At 36.8% G+C, this 21,610-nt stretch overlaps 1 protein-coding gene and 1 non-coding gene across 8 annotated transcripts in view; one reads left to right on the top strand and one right to left on the bottom strand.

Annotated features, from left to right (window-relative positions):
- The window catches only part of LOC141566945 (uncharacterized), a 34,324-nt gene extending 18,278 nt beyond the window's left edge, over nt 1–16,046 (bottom strand). For 2 of the 7 annotated variants that reach the window (XM_019749886.3, XM_019749888.3), the window contains exons 1-2: nt 15,224–15,735; nt 12,293–12,497 (exon numbers count right to left, since the gene is read on the bottom strand). In XM_019749886.3, the coding sequence (XP_019605445.2) occupies nt 12,293–12,382 (90 nt within the window). In that variant the 5' untranslated portion in view covers nt 12,383–12,497; nt 15,224–15,735. The other 5 variants (XM_088800623.1, XM_088800626.1, XM_088800624.1 and 2 more) reach the window with 5 other exon arrangements.
- A 3,823-nt stretch (nt 16,047–19,869) lies between these two features.
- Nucleotides 19,870–19,976, top strand: LOC141567759 (U6 spliceosomal RNA). Its single transcript, XR_012490589.2, has one exon. It is a non-coding gene; the product is annotated as a U6 spliceosomal RNA (small nuclear RNA).
- Nucleotides 19,977–21,610: the final 1,634 nt, after the last annotated feature.

The following is a 21,610-nucleotide window of genomic DNA, read 5'->3' as shown; positions in this document are numbered from 1 at the left end:
TTGCACTAGTCTTTGTAACACTCCGATTTTACCTGTGAGAAAGCCAAAGGGACAAGGATGGAGGTTTGTCCAGGACTCCTGAACAATAGCCCACACTGTTATTTCTCAACACCCCATTGTTCCTAACCGTTATATGCTGCTACCATCTATCCCCACTGGAAGTGACTTTTTTACAGTAATTAATTTATACAGTGCATTCTTTAGTATCCCAGTTGATGAAGCTAACCAATACCTTTTTGCCTTCACTTGGGAAGGAAAATAATTTACCTGAAGAGTAATGCCTCAGAGTTTTACTGAAAGCCCTTCTTGTTTCTCACAAATTCTGAAGACTGATTTAAATGATATAATTTTCCCTAAAGATTCCACCTTATTGCAATATGTGGATGATTTACTTTGCTCTTCTCAGGTTTCCTCACAGGAAGATAGCATCCATCTGTTAGAACTTCTGGCCTTAAAGGGACATAAGGTCTCTAAAGAAAAATTACAATTTTTCCAAATTCAGTTTCAGCATTTGGGGCATCTGATATCGGAACAAGAACTACACCTGGATCCTGATAGGCTTCATGGTATCCTAAGTTTCCCAAGACCCCAAACTAAGCATCAGTTGTGAGGTTTTCTTGGGTTAGTCAGCTATTGCCGAAACTGGATCCCAAATTTCTCTTGGGGAAAACCTCTGTATTTCTAAAGAATGACAGTCCCGACCCAATTTTATGGAAAGAACAGGATGACATAGTATTTAAAGCCTTAAAAAAAAGAGTTTAATAAATTCACATTCTCTTGGGCATCCTAACTATCAGATTCCCTTTTTCCTTTCTGTGCTTGAAAAGTAAGGGAATGCCCTTAGGGTACTCACTCAAGAACACGGAGACCAATATAAAGCCCTAGGATACTACAGTCAGCAACTGGACTCTGTGGCTCACAAATACCCCCTCTCGCCTTAGAGCCATTGTTGTTCCTGCCCTCTTGGTTAAGGCCACAGAGGAAACTGGTACAGGATCCCCTCTAACCATCTTTGTACCTCATGCAGTAGCTCTCCTGAATTCTCATCACACCCAGCATCTTTCAGTTCGTTGCCTTACTTCCTATGAAATCTTTCTCATGTAAATCTCTCATATTGTAATAACTTTAATCCAGCTACTTTTCTCCCTTCTGAGATTGATGAAGTCCTTCATGACTGCTTCACACTGACAGATCACCTCCTGACTCCTCATGATGATGTGCAGGAGACTCCTGGGTAAAGCTGATTTCTCATGGTTTACAGATGGTTCATACTTAAAAAATGAAGATGGTAAATACTCCGGTGGTTGTACTATTGCACCCCCTTTTGAAGTCATCGAGGCAGCATCTTTGCCTTTGGTTACTTCAGCACAGCAGGCAGAATTATATGCCCTCACTCGAGCTTGCATTTTAGCAAAGGGTTAACCGATCAGCATTTATACTGATAATAGATATGCCTTTGGAGTAGTTCATGACTTTGAAATGTTATGGAAGCAAGTGGTTTCCTTACTTCTAATGAAGACAAAATTAAAAAATTGTCTGTATGTTCAGGAATTATTGAATGCTATACTTTTACCTCATGCTTTAGCTATTACTAAGATTCTAGGACATGCTAAACTTGACTCTCTGGAAGCTAAAAGAAATCACCTTGCTGACATTTCTGCTAAGAATGGTGCCCTAAAAGCATCAGAAACAGTCAAACCTCCGTCATGGTCCAAAGAGATGTTTCCCCAGTTGATTATTTAGAAAAATTGGTCAGAGAAACCCAACAATTGCTTTGGGAAAAGAAAAAGACTGGAAAGCCAACAATTGTAGGTTTGAATTGAGAAAGCTCTGGTTCAGAACAAATAACAATCCAGTCCTACCAGAAACTCTAAAATTTCCACTCCTGACTACTGTACATACATTATACTATTGGTCCACAGACAAAATGATAGAATGCATGAATCAATATAAGTGGTGAGATATTAACCATGCTGCAAAAAATGCCTACTTTACGTGTCTCACCTGTCTGAAGGACAATCCAGGGAAGCCAGTTCACACTGGCCCTGGACTTTTTAAATTGCCTAATGGACCATTTGAGGTTTGGCAAATAGATTCATACAGCTTCCCCCATCTTATGGATACAAATATGTTTTAGTCATGATATGTACGTTTGCTTGCTGGACTGAAGCTTTCTCTTGTAGACAAGCTAATGCCTGCACAGTGGCTAAAGTCCTGTTAGAGAAGATTATTCCTACTTGGGAACTCCTCTAGAACTCCAGTGATTGAGGAACTGGACAAGTGATTGAGGATTACTGGACAAGTGCGACAAATCTGTGCTATTTGGCCAGTTCTACACTATATTCACTGTGCTTACCATGCTCAATTTTCGGGTTTAGTTGAATGTACTAATGGGAATATTAAGATTCAACTGGCAAAATTTCTAGAAACTCTTTAAATACTTTGGCCAAAAGCATTGTCATTAGTCTTTTTAAATCTCAGGTTTACCCCTTTGGGGACTCATAAGCTTCACCTTTCAAGATAATTACAGAAGCCCATGCATGTGGCTCCTGCTAAAAAAGCCCACCATCTCACCAACCTGCTTTGTCCCAGCTTATGAAAGTAGCCAAATAGAGCCAGGCCCCGAGCCAGTTTGAAGAACCTTCCTTTCCTCGGTGCTGTCTCCCCTGTGCTCGAGCATAAGCTTAATAAAATCTGTCTGGAAATTTTTCTGGGGTTTCCTTTTGATTTCTCTCTTGGGGAACCCAAGAACCCTAATGCCAGTGACATGTGGGCTTAAAAACGGTATTTTCAGCAAAATTAAATGATGGATATTCATTGAATGCCTAGACCATTCCCAAATAAGATGAAATAATGAAACATTAATTATTGAACATAGGTTTATCTCCTTGTTGCTTTTTATTATAGAGGGAGTGAAGATATTTGATTCTATTAGTAAACATGTCTTGTGCCACGTTAAAAAAAATTTTCTGCTATAAGGAAATATATACATATTTCTAGAAATAATGATATGTTCCTAAATGTATCAGTCTAAAAGAATACTGGTATAACAGAGTTCACAACTGTTTACTGCTTGTATTTCACCAGAAACTGAGGTTTTTTTTAAGCCTGAGAATTCTAATGTATATAATTAAAGCTATAGAAATTAATAATAATAGGGAAAACAACTGTGTATACAAAGAATGTATGTTTTGGCTAAAAAAAGGTGTAAGATATGAAGAGGTGTTTTCGTTAAGGGAAGTGAAGTAATATTATCCTGATTATTTCTGAATGGGTGAGAGAAAAAGAGTGTGTACTAAAAGGGACATAGAAAGTTGTAGAAGTATGTGGAAAAGGAATCTTGAGGAAATTTTATGTGTGGTCAAGCTGAATATAAATTTAATCAAGTAAGTGAATTTAAATATCAAAAGCTGATGCAAAATCAGAGGTTTTTCTCTCTCTGCTAAAAAGGACCATTGATCTGCTACTGCTACTGTAAAAAAGTTTTCTGCCTACGTAGAAAGCAAAGATTCTGTTTTATCAAAATAACTTTCTGTTTATGTTGTCTTAATCAGGTCCTTCATTACTTAAAAAAAATGTAATCTCAATAGTAAGAACTAAGTTTTGCTAACAATTATCTAAACTTGTTTTTGTGTTTGAAATCTTTTGTCACCTTGGTTAAATGGATAATTAAGCGTTGCTTTATAACTTTTGATCCTATTTAGTCAACTGTCTAAACCTCTTGATATATTTTGACTAAACTCCCTAAGATTTAAATTACAAATTGAGTCTTGACCTGGGAATAACTTTGAGATATTCCAGAAGGGCCCCTGGAATACTTCAAAAGATCTGTTTTCTTTCCTTACAAAAGAGAAATATTAAACTAATTAGGCTTCTTTTGGTGTGTTGAAATTACATGGGGAGCATTGTCAAGTAATAAATAGCATTGATCCATCTTTATGTTGTATTTGTGTAAGTATGTAAGTGTTCCAGAAATACACATAAAGTTCCTGGAAATCTGAGACATCCTGACAAAATGTCTGTCATCAAAACTGAGGAACATACTAAAAGGACTAAACCTGAGTATCAGATTGTGGCACATACGGTTTAAGTCCATTCTGTTTTTGTAGAATGGCCCCCAATTACCAGACTTTTGCCATCCTGATATGTTCTTGTAACATGGAAACACTGTAAATTAAATGAATATTCAAGGCTATAGAAAACCCAAGACAGCCTCTTGGTTCTTCCTCGCTCCCTGGCATTTTTTGTTTTTGCATTCCTTCACCCACCACATTTAATCTCGACTTAACTGCCACTTAGTATGGGTTATCAGTAAGTTCTTGTTTTTGTATGTATGTTTTCTGAATGAGTGGAAGCTTTCCCCTGCCACAAGGCTGAGTCCTTACAATGGCAAAGAAAGTGTTAGGAAATGTGTTTCCCACATGGTGTATACCTTCCAAAATCTCTAGTTATCAATTTCACTGAGCAAACCATATGAGCCTTGATGGACAGCCTTGCAAACTTTTTGGAAAGTTTCACTGACCCTATCAACCTCAATTACCAGGCAAGGTGGAGAGAACTAATGGAAAAACTGAATCCCAGCAGAGTAAGTTGAAGTACATAGGACTGCATGAACTGATGAAAACAGTTACAACTTTTATGACATTTTCATTTTAAATTGCTGATTTTTTAATCCTTTGTTTTCCAGATAAAAGAAAACGTGTTTCTCTTAAACTACCTATGGCTTAGCAATTTGGTAAATTACTTTTGCAAGCAGTATTGGAACATTAATTTGTTTCTCTCTACCTGATCCCTCCAGAATTTGGAAACTCTCAATGAGTATTATTATTTTCATGGTAATATGGTTACCTGCAAGAGTTCAATAAGAATCTGTTCTTATAACAGGACACAATTAAAAACTGGGTTTATTACCAAGGCGTTGACTAGCTTTAAGGAATTAAGATTGATTTTGGAAGCCAATAAAAGCTCCCTAGGAAAACCGCCTGGTACCTTGTTTACATGGTTCATAGCAATCTTGCCAGGTAAATTACGAAGGCTGCTTCCTGGGCAATGCATAGGAAGAGCCTCAGGATATTTTGGGGGCCTTGAGAAGGAACTCATCCAAACCTACAGGTATTGCAGGCAATGTCTGACAGCAAGTCCTTGCCTTGGCTTTTCTGGCCTTCAGCCTTCAGAGGTCTTTTTAAATTCAATCTGAAGATTCCTTATGAAAAATTCCAGAAAAGCAGACTTAAAAGAGCCTATGTGATTAATTACTATTCTTGCTGGACTTATACAAATAATCAGGCCAATTTTATTGAAATTAGACTTATTTTGCAAATAAGTCTTAATTTGGCTATCTTTGATAAAAATGGGAGTGATTTTAGAGAGAAAAATTGTTTCAATAGAAACTATAACACACTTTTGGATACTCAATTATAGTGCTGTTGATTGTCTTTTGAGTTTTTAAAATTTTCTATCTATAAACTGGACTGGATTCTACAGTTTTCTAGTTTCCTTAAATATTTGGCTGCAACCTTCCAAACATTTTCATTTTCCCATCCAGACTTGGAATCACAGAAGGCCATGCAAGCTAAAGTTGGACTACGTGATATAGACTTCAGAGAAATCATCACAACAGCTTATCTATGGACAATCTTCGTGCCTACTGCGGAAAGATTATCAGAGACATTCAAACTACAGACCAGGATAATTTATCAGACTATAACTGCCGGCCTGCACTCCATCTGAAGATGATTCGAGACAGACATCTAGAAATCTTCTTGATTGCCTGCCTTCAAAACTCAGAGACTGAGACTGGGATTAACCTTTTCTTTTTTTTCCCATAGAGATGCTTCCTACTAAATACCTGATGGCTTGCACCACAGGCTTAACTTTGGGAGACCACCAGCAACACTGCCTCCTGAAATGAGACACAACTGTTTAATGAACTGAACTTTTCTCAAGACTGAAAGTGGTTTATTGAGATATAGAACAAACCAGCAACCCAACTTCTGGAATGAGAAACTTTAAATAATATCTCTCAGATCCAAGAGATGAAGAGTGAAAAAGAAGACACACATATAAACTTCATTAAGTATATAAGCTATCTTATTGATAAGATGATAAATTCTGTATCTCGGAAACATTCAAGTGCCAATGCAACATTTAAAAATGTTAAACATAAAATTTGCACACACACACAAAAACTTAATATTCCAAAAATCAGAAAATTAATGCAAATAAATCTCTCCAGAGCTGTAATCCTAATTTTATTTAAAAGTAGAATTTTTAAAGTAAAAATCTTAACACCTAGAAGTGAAATGTGGTAAACAATAATTAAAGATTGAGTGGGAAATTAAATTAATATGTTCCTAGAAATTCTTCCATTTCATCTAGATTTTTAAATTTACTTCAATGAGATAAACTATTTTTCTAAATTATTTTTGATCACTGTTTTATTGCATATCATACCTTCTGATATATAGTCTTTTTATTATTTCTTTGCAGTATATTTTACTATTTTAATTTTGACTTCTTTGACTTTGGAGCAGACTGCTGAAAGAGAAAACTGTCTGCTTCATATGTGTCCTTATGACAAACCCTATTTGGCTGTTGTTTTCATTTACTCTTGAATGCAGTTAGTTAATACACTTGACTTCTGAATCTGTGTTTATAATTTTCAGTTCTTTCACTGTCCTTGACTGGTTTGGGCATGAAAGTTAACACTGTAATCAAAACAAACATCAAAAACAAGGTTAGGAATAATTTTAGACATCATCTTATACCCAAAACTTTGGCATAAAGATCAACTGTAAAACCACATGACATTTCCCACCATTTTTGACTGTGTTATTGTTTGATCAAAATTTTAATTTATTCAAGGGTTTTTGAACCATTTTTATTTACCTATTTTGATACTAATTTTTTGGTAAAATTTTATCTTTGTTTCAGTTTCCATGTTATTGCATATGATTTTAAATAACATTCATTCATGATTGTTTTAATCTTTGATATAGCAATAACTGTCTCTCCTGTTTTGTTAAACACTTTATGTGTATCTTACTCCTTTTTCTCGATCATCACCACATAGAATCAGCTTGTGCTTCTGACAAACATCTTTATCATTTATTTTTGTTCTCTATGTGACTGATTTCTTCCTTATCTTTTCTTAGTCCTAAATGTTATATTTATTGGGTTCATTTTCTAACTTCTTCAGTTAGAAGTGTAACACATACCTTAGGTCTTTTATTTTTAATTTCCAGAATTCCTTAAAAGACCTTTAAATCTATATTGTTTTCCCTCTATAGTTTAGCTTTACCCACAAATGTTAAAATGTAGTATATTACTTATTAAAATTTAACTCAAAGAATTTTGTGAGATCTTTTATGATTTTCCCTTTAAAGAATGTTTATGTAGATTTTTTTTTTTTTTTTAAGATTTTATTGGGGAAGGGGAACAGGACTTTATTGGGGGAACAGTGTGTACTTCCATGACTTTTTTTCCAAGTCAAGTCGTTGTCCTTTCAATCTTAGTTGTGGAGGGTGCCATTCAGCTTCAAGTTGTCCTTTCAGTCTTAGTTGTGGAGAGCACAACTCAGCTCCAGGTCCAGTTGCCATTGCTAGTTGCTGGGGGTGCAGCCCACCATCCCTTGCGAGAGTGGAACTGGCAACCTTGTGGTTGAGAGGATGTGCTCCAACCAACTGAGCCATCTGGGAGCTCAGCAGCAGCTCAGCTCAAGGTGCCATGTTCAATCTTAGTTGCAGGGGGTGGAGCCCACCATCCCTTGCAGGACTCGAGGAATTGAACTGGCAACCTTGTGGTTGAGAGCCCACTGGCCCATGTGGGAATCAAATAGGCAGCCTTCGGAGTTAGGAGCACGGAGCTCTAACCGCCTGAGCCCCCGGGCCGGCCCAGAAAAATTTTTTTAAAGTTTTCAGATATGGGGGTTTCTTTTTACTGGCCTTTTACTTTAAAATATATGTATATATTTTTCCTAGCTACGGCAACCAGACAAGAAAAAGAAATAAAAGGTATCCAAATTGTAAAGGAAGAAGTAAAGCTATAATTATTTGCAGATGACATGATATTACATCTATAGAACCCTAAGGAGTCCACCCCAAAACTATCAAAACTGATAAATGAATTCAGTAAAATAGCAGGATACAAAATTAATATCAGAAATCAGCTGCACTTTTATATACCGATAAGAACTACCAAAAAGAGAAATTAAGAAAACAATCTTATCTACAATTGCAACCAAAAAAAAAAAATACCTAGAAATAAATTTAACTAAGAAGGTAAAAGACCTGTACTCGGAAAATTGTGAGACACTGAGAAAGAAACTGAAGACAAAAAGAAATGGAAGCATATACCATGCTCTTGGATAGGAAGAACTAACATTGTTAAAATGTCTATACTACCCAAGCAATCTACAGATTCAATGCCTATCAAAATACCAATGGCATTTCTCAAAGACCTAGAACAAATAATCCTAAAATTTATATGGAACTACAAAAGGCCGCAAGTAGCCAAACCAATCTTGAGAAAGAAGGACAAAGTTGGAGGTATCACATTGATATCAAACTATACTACAAACTAAACTGCAGTAATCAAAATAGCAGGGTACTAGGATAAAAACAGGCATATAGATCAATGGAACAAAATAGCGAGCCCAGAAATTAACCCATGCCAGTATGGTCAACTAATCTATTAGAAAGGAGGTTGGAATATACAATGGGGTAAAGACAGTCTATTCAATGGTGTTAGGAAAACTGGGCAAACATATGCAAAAAATGAAACTAGACCACTTTCTTACACCATATACAAGAATAAACTCAAAATGGATTAAAAACTTAATGTAAGATCCATAAAACTCTTAGAAGAAAACATAGGCAATAAACTCTCTTGACACTGTCCTTAGTAATATTTCTTTGGGATATGTCTCCTCAGGCAAGAGAAACGAAAATATAGTAATAAACAAATGGGACTACATTAAATTAAAAACTTTTTGTACAGCAAAGGAAATCATCAACAAGAAGACAACCTACTGAATAAGAAGAGATATTCATTCACTAGTTACATCCAATAAGGGGTTAATATCCAAAATACTGTAAATGGAACTCATACAATTTAACATAAAAAACAAAAACTTCAATTAAAAAATGGGCAGAGGAGGGGCCGGCCTGGTGGCTCAAGGTGGTTGGAGCTCTGTGCTCCTAACTCCAAAGGCTGCTGGTTTGATTCCCACATGGGCCAGTGGGCTCTAAACTACAAGGTTGTCAGTTTGATTCCTCGACTCCCGCAGGGGATGTTGGGCTGCGCCCCCAGCAACTAACAATGGCAACTGGACCTGGAGCTCAGCTGCACCTTCCACAACTAAGATTGAAAGGACAACAACTTGACTTGGAAAAGTCCTGGAGGTGCACACTATTCCCCAATAAAGTTCTGTTCCCCTTCCCCAATAAAATCTTTAAAAAAAAAAAAAAGGGCATGGGGGCAGAGGACCCGAATAGACATTTCTCCAAAGGGGACATACAGATGGCCAATAGACATACGAGAAGATGCTCAACGTCAGTATCATCAGAGAAATGCAAATTAAAACCACAATGAGATTATCACCTGACAGGTGTCAGAATGGCTATCATCAATAAATCAACAAATAATTGTAGGCAAGGATGTGGAAAAATGGGAACCCACATGCACTGTAATTGGGATTGCAAATTGGTGCAGCCACTGTAGAAAACAGTATGGCGGTTTCTCAAAAAATTAAAAATAGAACTACCATCTGATCCAGCAATCCCACTTCTGGGTATTTATCCTAAGACATCCAAAACACTAATTCGAAAAGTTACATGTATCCCTACGTTCACTGCAGCATTATTTCCAATAACCAACATATGGAAGTAACTTGCATCCATCAATAGATGACTGGATAAAGAAGACGTAGTGCATATATACAATGGAATACTACTCGGCCATAAAAAAGAATGAAATCTTACCATTTCGACCATATGGATGCACCTAGAGAGTATTGTGCTAAGTGAAGTAAGTCAGACAGAGAAAGGCAAATACTATATGATTTCACTTATATGTGGAATCTAAAAAACAAAATAAATGAACAAACAAAACAGAAACAAACTCATACTACAAAGAAACCAACTCAGAGATACAAAGAATAAACTGATAGTTGCCAAATGGGAAGGGGGCTAACAGGCTGGGTGAAAAAGTTGAATGGATTAAGAAGTACAAATTACAAATTGGCAGTTACAAAATAGTCACAGAGATATAAAGTACATCATAGGGAACACAGTCAATAATATTGTAATAAATATGTATAATGTCAAGTATGTCTAGAGACTTATCGGGGGGAACACTTCGTAAGTTATATAAATATCTAATCACTATGATGTACAATATTAATAATATAATATTGAATTTCAACTGCAGTTGAAAAATAAAAAAATATTTTCTAAAGGTATACCTAGCTGAAAAATTATATATAAAAAAAGCAAAATAGTTTAACTGTGGTAAAATATACATAAAATTTACCATTTTAACCATTTTAAAATGTACAGTTCAGTGGCATTAAGTCTATTCATAATGTTGTGCAAAAGCCTTTTACTTTTTATTTCTAATTTAATGTTCTTGGTCACAGAATAGAATTAATATAGCAGTTTTATATTTTTTGTTTGCTTGGATCAGTAAGTTTTACTGAGAGTAGTTGATAAAATGGTCAATGTTATATTTAACAATTTCTGTGCATTTTTATTTAATATAATTCAAAGATATGTTAAATAAATGTTGACAATTTTTTAAATTCTTTGTATATTATTACTTTTGTAAGTTTGAACCATCTCTCTTCATCCCTTTGGATATTTGTCATCTTAAATTCTTTTTGATCTGATCCTAAACTTACAGCCCTAGATATGCTTTGGTTTTTGTTTCTGAGTCAGTATTTTCCATTTCCTTATTTTTAAATGAAGAAAAAAGCGGCCCCTGGCAGCTGAGATTTGGCCTGGTACTATCAGGCCTCAGGATTAGGACAGGCAAGAACATGGGGATCTCCTGTTACACGAAAACAAAGAACACCATCATCATACAAGACCATTCTCTGACCACCACGGTACAAGGCAAAAACCAAGACCACTCTGCAATCATGTCTGAGCACAGACAAAAATCAGAATGTTGTTTAAACCACAAAAGTGGCCAAATATCCCCTCATTCTGGCTAACACAAGTAACTGCTGCTTCTTTACCAATTATACTTCGTCTCACACCATTATTCCTTTCTTCTAAATAAAAATTATTAAGATACCCAATCACACAATTGCTCAACTGCAAGAGAAGTGGAGGTTCACTGAGGTTTAGAGACTCACCGCCTTTAAGTTCAAGCATGAACTGAAATTCCACTATTTCTTATACATACAATATAAAGGGAAGACATGACAAGAATGGCCACTACTGTGCTGTCAAGTTATGTACTGTATTTTACCTAACATTAAAGAAGTGATGTGAAATAGTGTGTCTAGTAAGGCATTTTTTGTGAAATGGAAAGAATAAAAAGTTATAATTGTTTTACTGCATAAGGACACTATGCAATCAAAGAAAACTAATAAAATTGGTTATCTTTATGGGGGTTACTTGGGCAAGCATGGGACAGAAGTGGGCAAACCACAGTTCCATCTTTCCCCTGCAATGCATTTACTTAATACTTTTCACTGTATTACTTTATATTTTTAAAATTTCTGAATGAAACGTATATAATATCTATTCAAAAAATTAAACTATTCCTAAAAACTATCACAATTATCTTCAGAGAGAGAAGAAATAAGATTATATCCAGAAAATAAGAAAAGGATGCTAATAAAGAAATATTTAGAAAACAAACTAGTCTTACAAAATTAAAACTGATAGTAGTAATGAGAAACTAACTAGAAGGGCTACAAGAGAAAGTTGGCAAAGTTTACCAGAAAGAAGAGTAAGTAGCAAAGAAATAGAAAATAGTAGAGAGGAAAAAAAACCAACATCTGAAAAACAGAAATTCCCCCCCCACCAAAAAAAGTGAACTATTTATGTAGGGAGAAGCAGTTTTTCTTTGACATTCCACCTCTCCACTGTCACACAGTTGGGCTCTAACTGTGGAATGTACCCCTGTGTTGCACATTCTTGGCAGAAAGATCAAGATGTGTTTCAGGGGCAATAGGAGAGTCTGGCTGCTTCCTGTGGCCCATCTGCCTCTGCCAAGGCTCTGGGGTCAGATAAGAGATATCTACCCTTGGGATGAATTCCCATCCCCAGGGGCTCCTTCTTACCTCACATGAGCTGCCATGTTCCTCTGGAGCCAGGGCCAGGGATTTCTGGGGAGAGGTCCAATTAGCTGGCATGGTCATGCTGGGTCTCATCCTTTATTCTCTCAGGATCCTAATGCTTGGTGGACATCTATGAACTCAAGCAGAGCTACTGGGGAGAGATGGGGTGGAATCTGGAGGAAGATGTTGCCCAGAAACATCAAGAAACCTGGAAAAGACAATGTTTACATGGTCAGTCATTCAACCTTCGTCATGTCAACATTTCCTAGGCACCAAGGTGTAGTTCCAAGCTAGACATCACAGAGCAATGGTTCTCAAACTTGAGTGAGCATTTGAATCACCTGGAGGGCTTGTTAAAAATACAGTTAAATATTCTCATCCTCACTCCAGCATTTTCTGATTCAGCAGGTCTAGGGTAGGACCTATATCAGTCCATTCAGGCTCCTGTAACAAAATACCACAGAGTGGGTAGTGTATAAAAAACAGAAATTTATTGCTTACAGTTCTGGAGGCTAAGAAGTCCAAGATCAAGGAGCCAGTATGGCTGCATTTTGGTGATGGCCCTCTTCCTGGTTCTTAGCCAGCACCTTCTCACTATATCTTCACATGACCAAAGGGGCTAGGGAGCTCTGTGGGATGTCTTTTATAAGAATACTAATCTCATTCATGAGGACTCCACCTCATGACCTAATCACCTCATGACCTCCCAAAGGCCCCACCTCCTAATACCACACTTTTGGAGGTTACAGTATTTCAACATATGAATGGGGAGGGGGGGCAACAAACATTCAAACCACAGTAGGAACCAAGAATTTGCATTTCTAACTAGTGCCCAGGTGCTACCATGTTTCCCCCAAAAATAAGACCTAGCGGGACAATCAGCTCTAATGAGTCTTTTGGAGCAAAAACTAATATAAGACCTGGTCTTATTTTACTGTAATATAAGACCCGGTCTTATATAATATATAAGACCAGGTATAACATCATATAATATAATATAATATCGGGTCTTATATTAATTTTTGCTCCAAAAGACGCATTAGAGCTGATTGTCCGGCTAGGTCTTATTTTCGGGGAAACACGGTACTCATGCTGCTGGCCCAGGGACCACACTTTATGAACCAGTGCGGTAGAGAATACAAAGTTTAGCAAAACCTTTGGTAAGTATCAGGCATAGTAAAATATGGGAATAACCATGATATGGAGTGATAGTACTGAAGATTTGAATGGTAGCTCTGCTGCCTTTCAGCTATGAGAATATGAAGTTGTTTCAGTTTGTTTCAAAATGAGGACGGAAGTGCCTACTTCACACTTATGAAAATTAAATGAGATTATGTTTGTAAAGAACTCAACATCTACCTGGCACACAAGAAGTATGCAATAAATATCAGCAATTACCAATCACTATTAGATATTAACAACTTAATATAAAAACAATGTAATCAAAACAGATAAAAAGACCAGACAGTATTGATTTATATATATATACATATACATATGTATAGGCCATAAAGCAATTTTTTATATGTATATATATATATGTATGTATATATATATGACAAAAGTGGCACTCAATTGAATGTGCATTAGACATTCACTGAGTAATTGGTACTGACATAATTGGCCACCCACCTGGAATAAAAAGAACTAGAACCCCATCACACACTATACATTAGACTGAATTCCAGCAAGACTAAACATTTAAGTATATGTATTTAAAACCCTCCAAAAAATATTGAAGTAAGTTTTAGTAGTATATGTTTGTATGATATTGTGTTGGGGTGGGAGGGACCTTATTACATATGAGAGAAAATCCAAAAGCTATAAAACAAAAACCAAATATTTCTGATTACATGATATTTCCTATGTTAAAATACACCTGAAAAATGAAAATGAAGACACATATATATAAATTTTCAATATGTGATTATAGGTAATCTCTAATGCTAAAGGAAAAAAAAAGCCCCCAAAAAACTGCACAAAGAATATGAAAATTCACAGAAAAGGATGGCAATTAACTAGAAGATGCCAACTTTACTAACAGGAAAATGCATTGGAGGCATGAGATATAATTTCCCTTCAGAACTGTAAAACCTTAAAATAAAAAAAGAAAAAAGAAAAACCAATATCCAGTGCTGGAAAGCATTTGGGAAAATGAGCTCTTTTATAAATCGTTGGTGTGAACTTGGTTTACTGTAATATCCTTTGAGTAATTTAGTCACGTCTATTATTAAAAAGTCACATAATTGTTCCTAATAATAGTTTCAAAAGTATAAAGCAGAAACAACGGAAGGACAGTGGACAAATCACCTTTCCAGTGTGAGTTTACCTTTCTCTGTAATTAAGTAGACAAGATAATCTGTGAGGATATAGATATACACACATATATATATGAAACAATACAATTAAGTAATTAGAGAACACATTGTTATTTATGTACTAGATGTGATTTTTATAAAAACTGACCGTGAACTAGGCCATAAAGCAATTTTTAAACTCCAGTATTACCCAGAGGAATTATTTGAAATAGAGAGGCACTTCTAAATAACTCGAGTCAAAGAAAAAATAACTGAAATTAAAAAAAATAATAACACTTAGGTTTGAATAAAACGCTACACGCCAAAGCTCGTGAATGTTTTAAAAGCAAGCTCATCATAGACCCCACAGACTCCCATACCTGACCCCACGAGCCCTCAGTAATTGACCACAGACTCCCATCGTTGAGCCCACAAATCCCACACTCATCTCAAAGATCCCCATCACTGACGCGAGAGATGCCTCACAGACACACAGCAACGGACGCGACAGACCCTTCATTCACAGACCCCAGAAACCACCATCACTAACACCACCGACAACACTGCCTGCCTTCCCCCTTCCCACGCTCTAATCACCGACGCCTCGCAATCCCTAATCACGACCAACCCAAATCACCTTAGAGACCTCACGGGACTAAAACGTGGTGATGCTCCAGACTCCAGCAATGAAAAAACGTCTAAGGCCACTTCCACTTCCGGTCCAGCCTCTAGCACCGCCTCTTATGGACTGTTGGTAGGGCGCATGCTCTGAATTAACTTGAAAGTTGCATTCAGCCAACAGTCAACACGGCCCAGATTCGTTGTTCTGGACATTACGGTTTCCGTAGTAGGTGCTGTCGGGCGGAGAACATGGCTACTCCCAGACAGTGCTTCTCCATGCGGGACGCCATTTTGGAAGCATGTCTATTCCGTACAGCAGAGGACTTGGCCTCCTGCCGGTTTTCATAGAGTGAGGCAGGGTTTGTTGCATAGAATGCAGGAGTGTGGCCTTTGTCTAGGCAGGCTTCCGAGAGGGAGGAGGTGTTGACTATGAGGTCCGGCGCTCTGTATTATACTTAGAAAAGCTAAATTTCCCCTCGGTATACAGCACTATGCCAAGAGCAATTATCTGCTGGGAGAAACCACAGGGGAGAGGGGAGCCATGAAGAAAAACTCACCAAGGCAGGATAGACGTCTTATGTGTGTCTTATGTGTGACTGGATCCTGGGAGAAATCACCGCGAGAAGAGAGGAGAAATCAGAATGCTACAATCCGCTTTTTGGAGAAACCACTCAGGGAAAATGTGGAGAGGTCGGATATGAGTCCGCTCCTGGGATAAACTGCCCTGAAAGAGAGATGTGAGAATGAGCAGTCTGTTGCAGGAAGGGTGGTTCATCCTTTCATGGGAAAAGATCACCAGGGGAAATAGGGCAGAAAGCCTCTCCTGAAAGATACCAGCAGAGGACGGTGTCACCTTCTGAAGGGCTGGTGGGGGCAATGGACGCTTGAATCCCCATTAATCTCCATTAGTCTCCACCCTAACAACCTTAAGTAAAACAATAGTAGGAAGAAATAATAAAAATAATTACTTTTAATATGGCCAACGTGTGACAAAAAGCACCTAAGTGAAGCTGCTATTTTTATTTATGTGTAAATTGAAATTTAATAACAATGTCTTTACTATGTAAACGGAGACTTAAGTCCAATCTCTGACACTTCCCTTTGCTTCTCCTATATGGAAATTCTGGAGCTGCCAATCTTCCGCCACACCTCCTTTTTGGGGGCCTGTAAGTGAGGGATTGTAAAGACAATTCTTTTAACCTGGTGAACTTCCAAACATTGTTCAAAAACTTAGCTTAAATATTGCCTCTGCCAAGAAGTTCTTCTACCTGAAAGTGGTAGGAGGTCTATGACCTACTGAAACTCTTGCTTCAATCCTACTAGCAGGTGGGGAAGATGTTTTGAGGAAACTAGACCTAGGCTCTGACATGTGTGTGCTGAGCATGTTCAGACCAGTTATGCCCCCCTTCTGCGATTCAGCTTAAAAATGGGGCCAGTTAGAGGGTTGTACTCTGCTTACTCCTGGTTCTCTTTCTTCTCCAAAAGTCTGGTCTAAGGAGAAATCTGTGGAAATCCATTAGTGAACATATATTTTTACCAGAGGCCTAAGAATCACTTTTAATGTTGGTAATGTAATTATGCTTAAGAAGACTTTTCTTAAAGGGATTCATCTAGAACTATTTATGGGTGAAATATTATCTTTAAAAAACTCCATTGAGGAGGGGTAGATTGGATAAAACAAGAATAAAGAATATTGATAAATGTTGAAGCAGATGATGGGTACATAGAGTTCATCATAATGTTCTCCTTTAGTATTTGTATGAAAATTTCCCAGTAAAAATTGAACTTGGAATGAAAATAATTTAAAAGTTATTTACAAGGAAATATTATCAACAAGAAAGCAAGTGTATTGATAGTACTAGATAATACAGATTTCAAAACTAACAGTATTACCAAAGCTATTCCATATTTTACTAAGATGTAACTACCAAGAGCATATAACACTACTAACATATACGTAACAATATAGTTCTGAAATACATACAACAAAAACTGACAAAATGGAAAATTTGAGGATTTCACAATCACAGTAACAAACGCATCTCTCAGAAACAGATCAAATAGAAGAAAGTGTCAAAAACATAACTTTAAAACTGTTCATAAAAAATATCAGCAAATATTTTTTATACCTTGTGGTAATAGAAAGATTTCTTAAACAGAAAACAAAAATATAAGATTGATAAATTTGGCTATATTAAAATAAGGATGTTTGTTCATCAAATGTCAGTAAAATACAAGCTATAAACTGGGACAGATAAACATAGAACACTTGACTTAATTATGGGAGTAATTCGTACATAAATTTGCAGTTTTGCCAAACAAATATAAAACTATGTTATCTTGATTTATATTTCCCTGATCACTAATATGTTGAAAATGTTTGTTTTGGATGGGTTGATTTTAAAAATTTATTCATTTTTTTAGTTACCAGGTGACATACAATATTATCTTATATTAGTTTCAGGTGTACAGCACAGTGGTTAGACATTTATATAAGTTATGCAGTGATTCCCCTGATTAGTCTGGTACTTACCTGGCACTATACATAGTTGTTGCAACATTATTGACAATATTCTCTACACTGTAATTTATATCCCCATGACTATTTTGTAACTACCAATTTGTATTTCTTAATACCTTCAAATTTTTCACTCAGATCACCAAGCCCCTCCCTTCTGGCAGCCATCACTTTGTTTTCTGTATCTATGTGTCTGTTTATGCTTTGTTTGTTTGTTTGTTTGTTCATTAGATTCCACATATAAGTGAGATCATATGGTATTTGTCTTTCTCAATGTACCTTATTTCATTTAGCATATTACTTTCTATGTCCATCCATATGGTTTAAAATGGTAAGATTTTGTTCTTTTTAATGGCTGAGTAATATTCCATTGTATATATATGCCACTTCTTTATCCAATAGTCTATTGATGGGCACTTGGGTTGCTTCCATATCTTCACTATTGTAAATAGTGCTGCAATGAACATAGAGGTGCATATATCTTTTTGAGCTAGTGTTTAGGATTTCTTTGGGGAAATACCCAGTTGTGAAATTGCTGGGTCATAAGGCAGTTTTATTTTTAATTTTTTAAGGAATGCTCCACACCATTTTCCATAGTGGCTGCACGAATTTTCAATCCCATTAACAGTGTACAAGGGTTCCCTTTACTCCGCACCTTCGCCAACACTTGTTTATAGATTAATTGATGGTGGCCATTCTGATACTTGTGAAGTAATATCTCATTGTGATTTTAATTTACATTTTTCTGATGCTTAATAACATCAAGCATCTTTTCATATGTTTGTTGGCCATCTGTATGTACTCTTTGGAGAAATTTTTATTCAGGTCTCTGTCCATTTTTTAACTGGATTTTGTGTGTGTGTGTCTGTGTGTGTGTGTGTGTGTGTGTATGTTGAGTTATATGAGTTCTTCATAAATTTTGGATATTAACTCTTTATCAGATGTATCTTTGGTGAATATCTTCCCCCATTCAGTAGGCTGTCTTTTCGTTTTGTTGATGATTTCCTTTGCTGTGCAAAAACTTTTTAGTTTGACATAGTCCCATTTGTTTATTTTGTTCGTTTCCCTTGCCTGAGGAGGTAAATGAGAAAAAAATATGGTAATGTTAGAGATTTTACTGCCTATGCTTTCTTCTAGGAGTTTTATAGTTTCGGGTCTTACACTTAAGTCTTTAATCCATTTTGAGTTTATTGTTGTATGTAGTGTAAGAAGGTGGTCTGGTTTTATCTTTTCTTTTCTTTTTTCTTTTTTGCGTGTGTGTGCATGTCTCCGTCCAGTTTTCCCAACACCATTTATTGAATACACAGTCTTTATTCCAGTGTATGTTCTTGCCTACTTTGTCATAGATTAAGTGACCATATAGGCATGGGTTTATTTCTGGGCTCTCTAGTCTATTCCACTGAGCTATGCCTCTGTTTTTATGCCAGTACCATGCTGCTTTTATTACAGTATCACAGGTAGTGTAATACTTCCAATTTTGTACTTCTTTCTCAAGATTGCTGTGGCTATTCAGAGTCTTTTGTGGTTCCATATAAATTTTAGGGTTATTTGTTCTAGTTCTATGAAAAATGTCATTGGTATTTTGATAGGGGTTGCATTGAGTCTACCGATTGCTTATGGATATTTTAAGACTCTTTTTCATTTATTTCTGCTCTGATCTTTATTATTTTCTTCCTTATACTCACTTGGGATTTGTTTGCTGTTCTTTTTCCTGTTCATTTGGGTGTAAAGATAGACTGCTGATTTGAGATTTTTCTTATTTCTTTAGGTAGGCCTGCATTGCTACGAATTTCCCTTTCAGGACTGCTTTTGCTATGTCCCATAGATTTCGGGTCATTGTGTTTTTATTTTTGTTTGTCTTAAGTTATCTCTTGATTTGTTCCTTGATCTCATCGGTGACCCATTCATTATTTAGTAGCATGTTATTCAGTGTCCACCTGTTTGTGTTTCAGTTTTGTTCTTGTAGTTGATTTCTAGTTTCATACCACTGTGGTCAGAGAAGATATGATTTCAATCTTCTTCAATTTCTTGAGATTTGTTTTGTGACCTATCATGTTGTTTACCTTGGAAAATGTTTCATGTGCACTTTAAAAGAATGTATATTCTGCTACTTTGGGGTGAAATACTCTAAAAATATCAATTAAGTGCTCGATCCCGCAGCACATATACTAAAATTGGAACAATACAGAAAAGATTACCATGGCCTCTGCGCAAGGATGACACGCAAATTCGTGAAGCATTCCCCAGCCTGTGGGGTGAGGCAAGCAGCCCAGCAACCAAGATTTTCCCAGGTGATGTAGCACCAGTGGCCTGTGTGTGTGTGTGTGTGTGTGTGTGTGTGTGTGTGTGTGTGTGTGTGTGTTGGGTGGTGAGGGGTGTGGAGACCCAGGGCATGACCAAGGCAGAATGCACGCATGGATTCCACCAGACCAATGCGGCCCAGACTTGGCCCTTTGGAGGAGGGCTTAACACTGAAAAAGATGGTGCTTTCCTATAGGCCATATGTGTCAGGCTCCCCACTGGGACAACAATGGCTTCTGTTTTTCCAGCTCCCCTACCGAAGCCACACAACTCAGTCCTTCCCCACATGTCCCTGGGCCTTCTGAGCTGCCACCCCTCCATTAGAGACCAGGTGAGTGTCCACAAATAAGCAATTCCATGTGCTGGCTCTACAACAGGGCATCTGGGATTCCAGCCACCTTCCACCCCACCAAGAAGGGTAGACAGAATCCTCACTGATTTTTCACTGCCAGAGGCTATGGGAACTCCTTTTCCTGGCACAGGACCCCTGGGCTGGGGAGACCAGAGTGGGCCTGGGACCCCTCCGTCTTAAGGGGGGACCTCTGGCACTGAGGTGTCCTCCCAGTGTTCAACCACTATCTGTGGGTTTGGGGTCAGCCCATTTTGCATTTCTGCCCCTCCTTCTAGTCTTGGTGTGGCCTCTTCTTATATCCTTAGTTATAGGGGTTCTGTTCAGCTAGTCTTTAAATGATTCTCAAGGTTGACTGTTCTACAATTTATTTGTAATTTTGGTGTGATCCTGGGATGCAGGTGGCATAGCATTTATCTAATCCCCCATCTTGGACCTCTCTCTCCACATTTTCTTTATCCATTCATCTGTTTATAGATGTTTGGATTGTTTCCACTGTTTGGCCATTGTGACTAATGATGCAATGAATAATTGTGTACATACTTTTCCATGAACACGTTTCCAATTTTCTTGGATATATATGGAATTTATGGGTCAGATAACTCTCTGTTTAACTTTTTCAAGAACTGCCAAACTATTTTCTACAGCAGCTACACGACTTTACATTCCCATCAACAATGTATGAGGGTTCCAATTTCTCCATCTTTGGCAACATTTGCTATTGCCTGCCTTTTAAATTTTAGTCACCTAATGTAAATGAAATGGTATCTCATATCGGTTTTGATTTGCACTTTCTTAATACCTAATAGTGTTGAGCATTTTTTCATGTATCAGTTGAGCATTTGCATGTCTTTTTTGAAGAAATATCTATTCAAATAATTTGGCCACTTAAAAAATAGGTTATTTGTCTTTTTATTGAGTTGTAATAGTTCTTCATGTATCATGGATACAAGTTTCTTATCAGATATATAATTCAAAAATATTTTCTATGGGTTGTATTTTCACTTTCTTATGGTGTTCCTTGAAACAAAAATTAAGTTTGATGAAATCAATTTATCTATTTTTCTTTTGTGTGGTTTTGGTTTCATATAAAAGAAGCCATGTATAACCCAAAGGTCATAATGATTTAGTCCTATATATTCCTCTAGGAGTTTTATAGATTTAACTCAATGTTGATCTACGACCCATTGTGAATCAATTTTTATGTATGGTATGAGGTAAAATTCTAACTTCTT

Source organism: Rhinolophus sinicus, chromosome 8, assembly GCF_057876585.1.
Source record: "Rhinolophus sinicus isolate RSI-liver-muscle chromosome 8, RSI-T2T, whole genome shotgun sequence".
Taxonomy (NCBI): domain Eukaryota; kingdom Metazoa; phylum Chordata; class Mammalia; order Chiroptera; family Rhinolophidae; genus Rhinolophus; species Rhinolophus sinicus.
The sequence above is the reverse complement of the archived record's forward strand: the minus strand, read 5'-3'. Positions and strand labels throughout refer to the sequence as shown.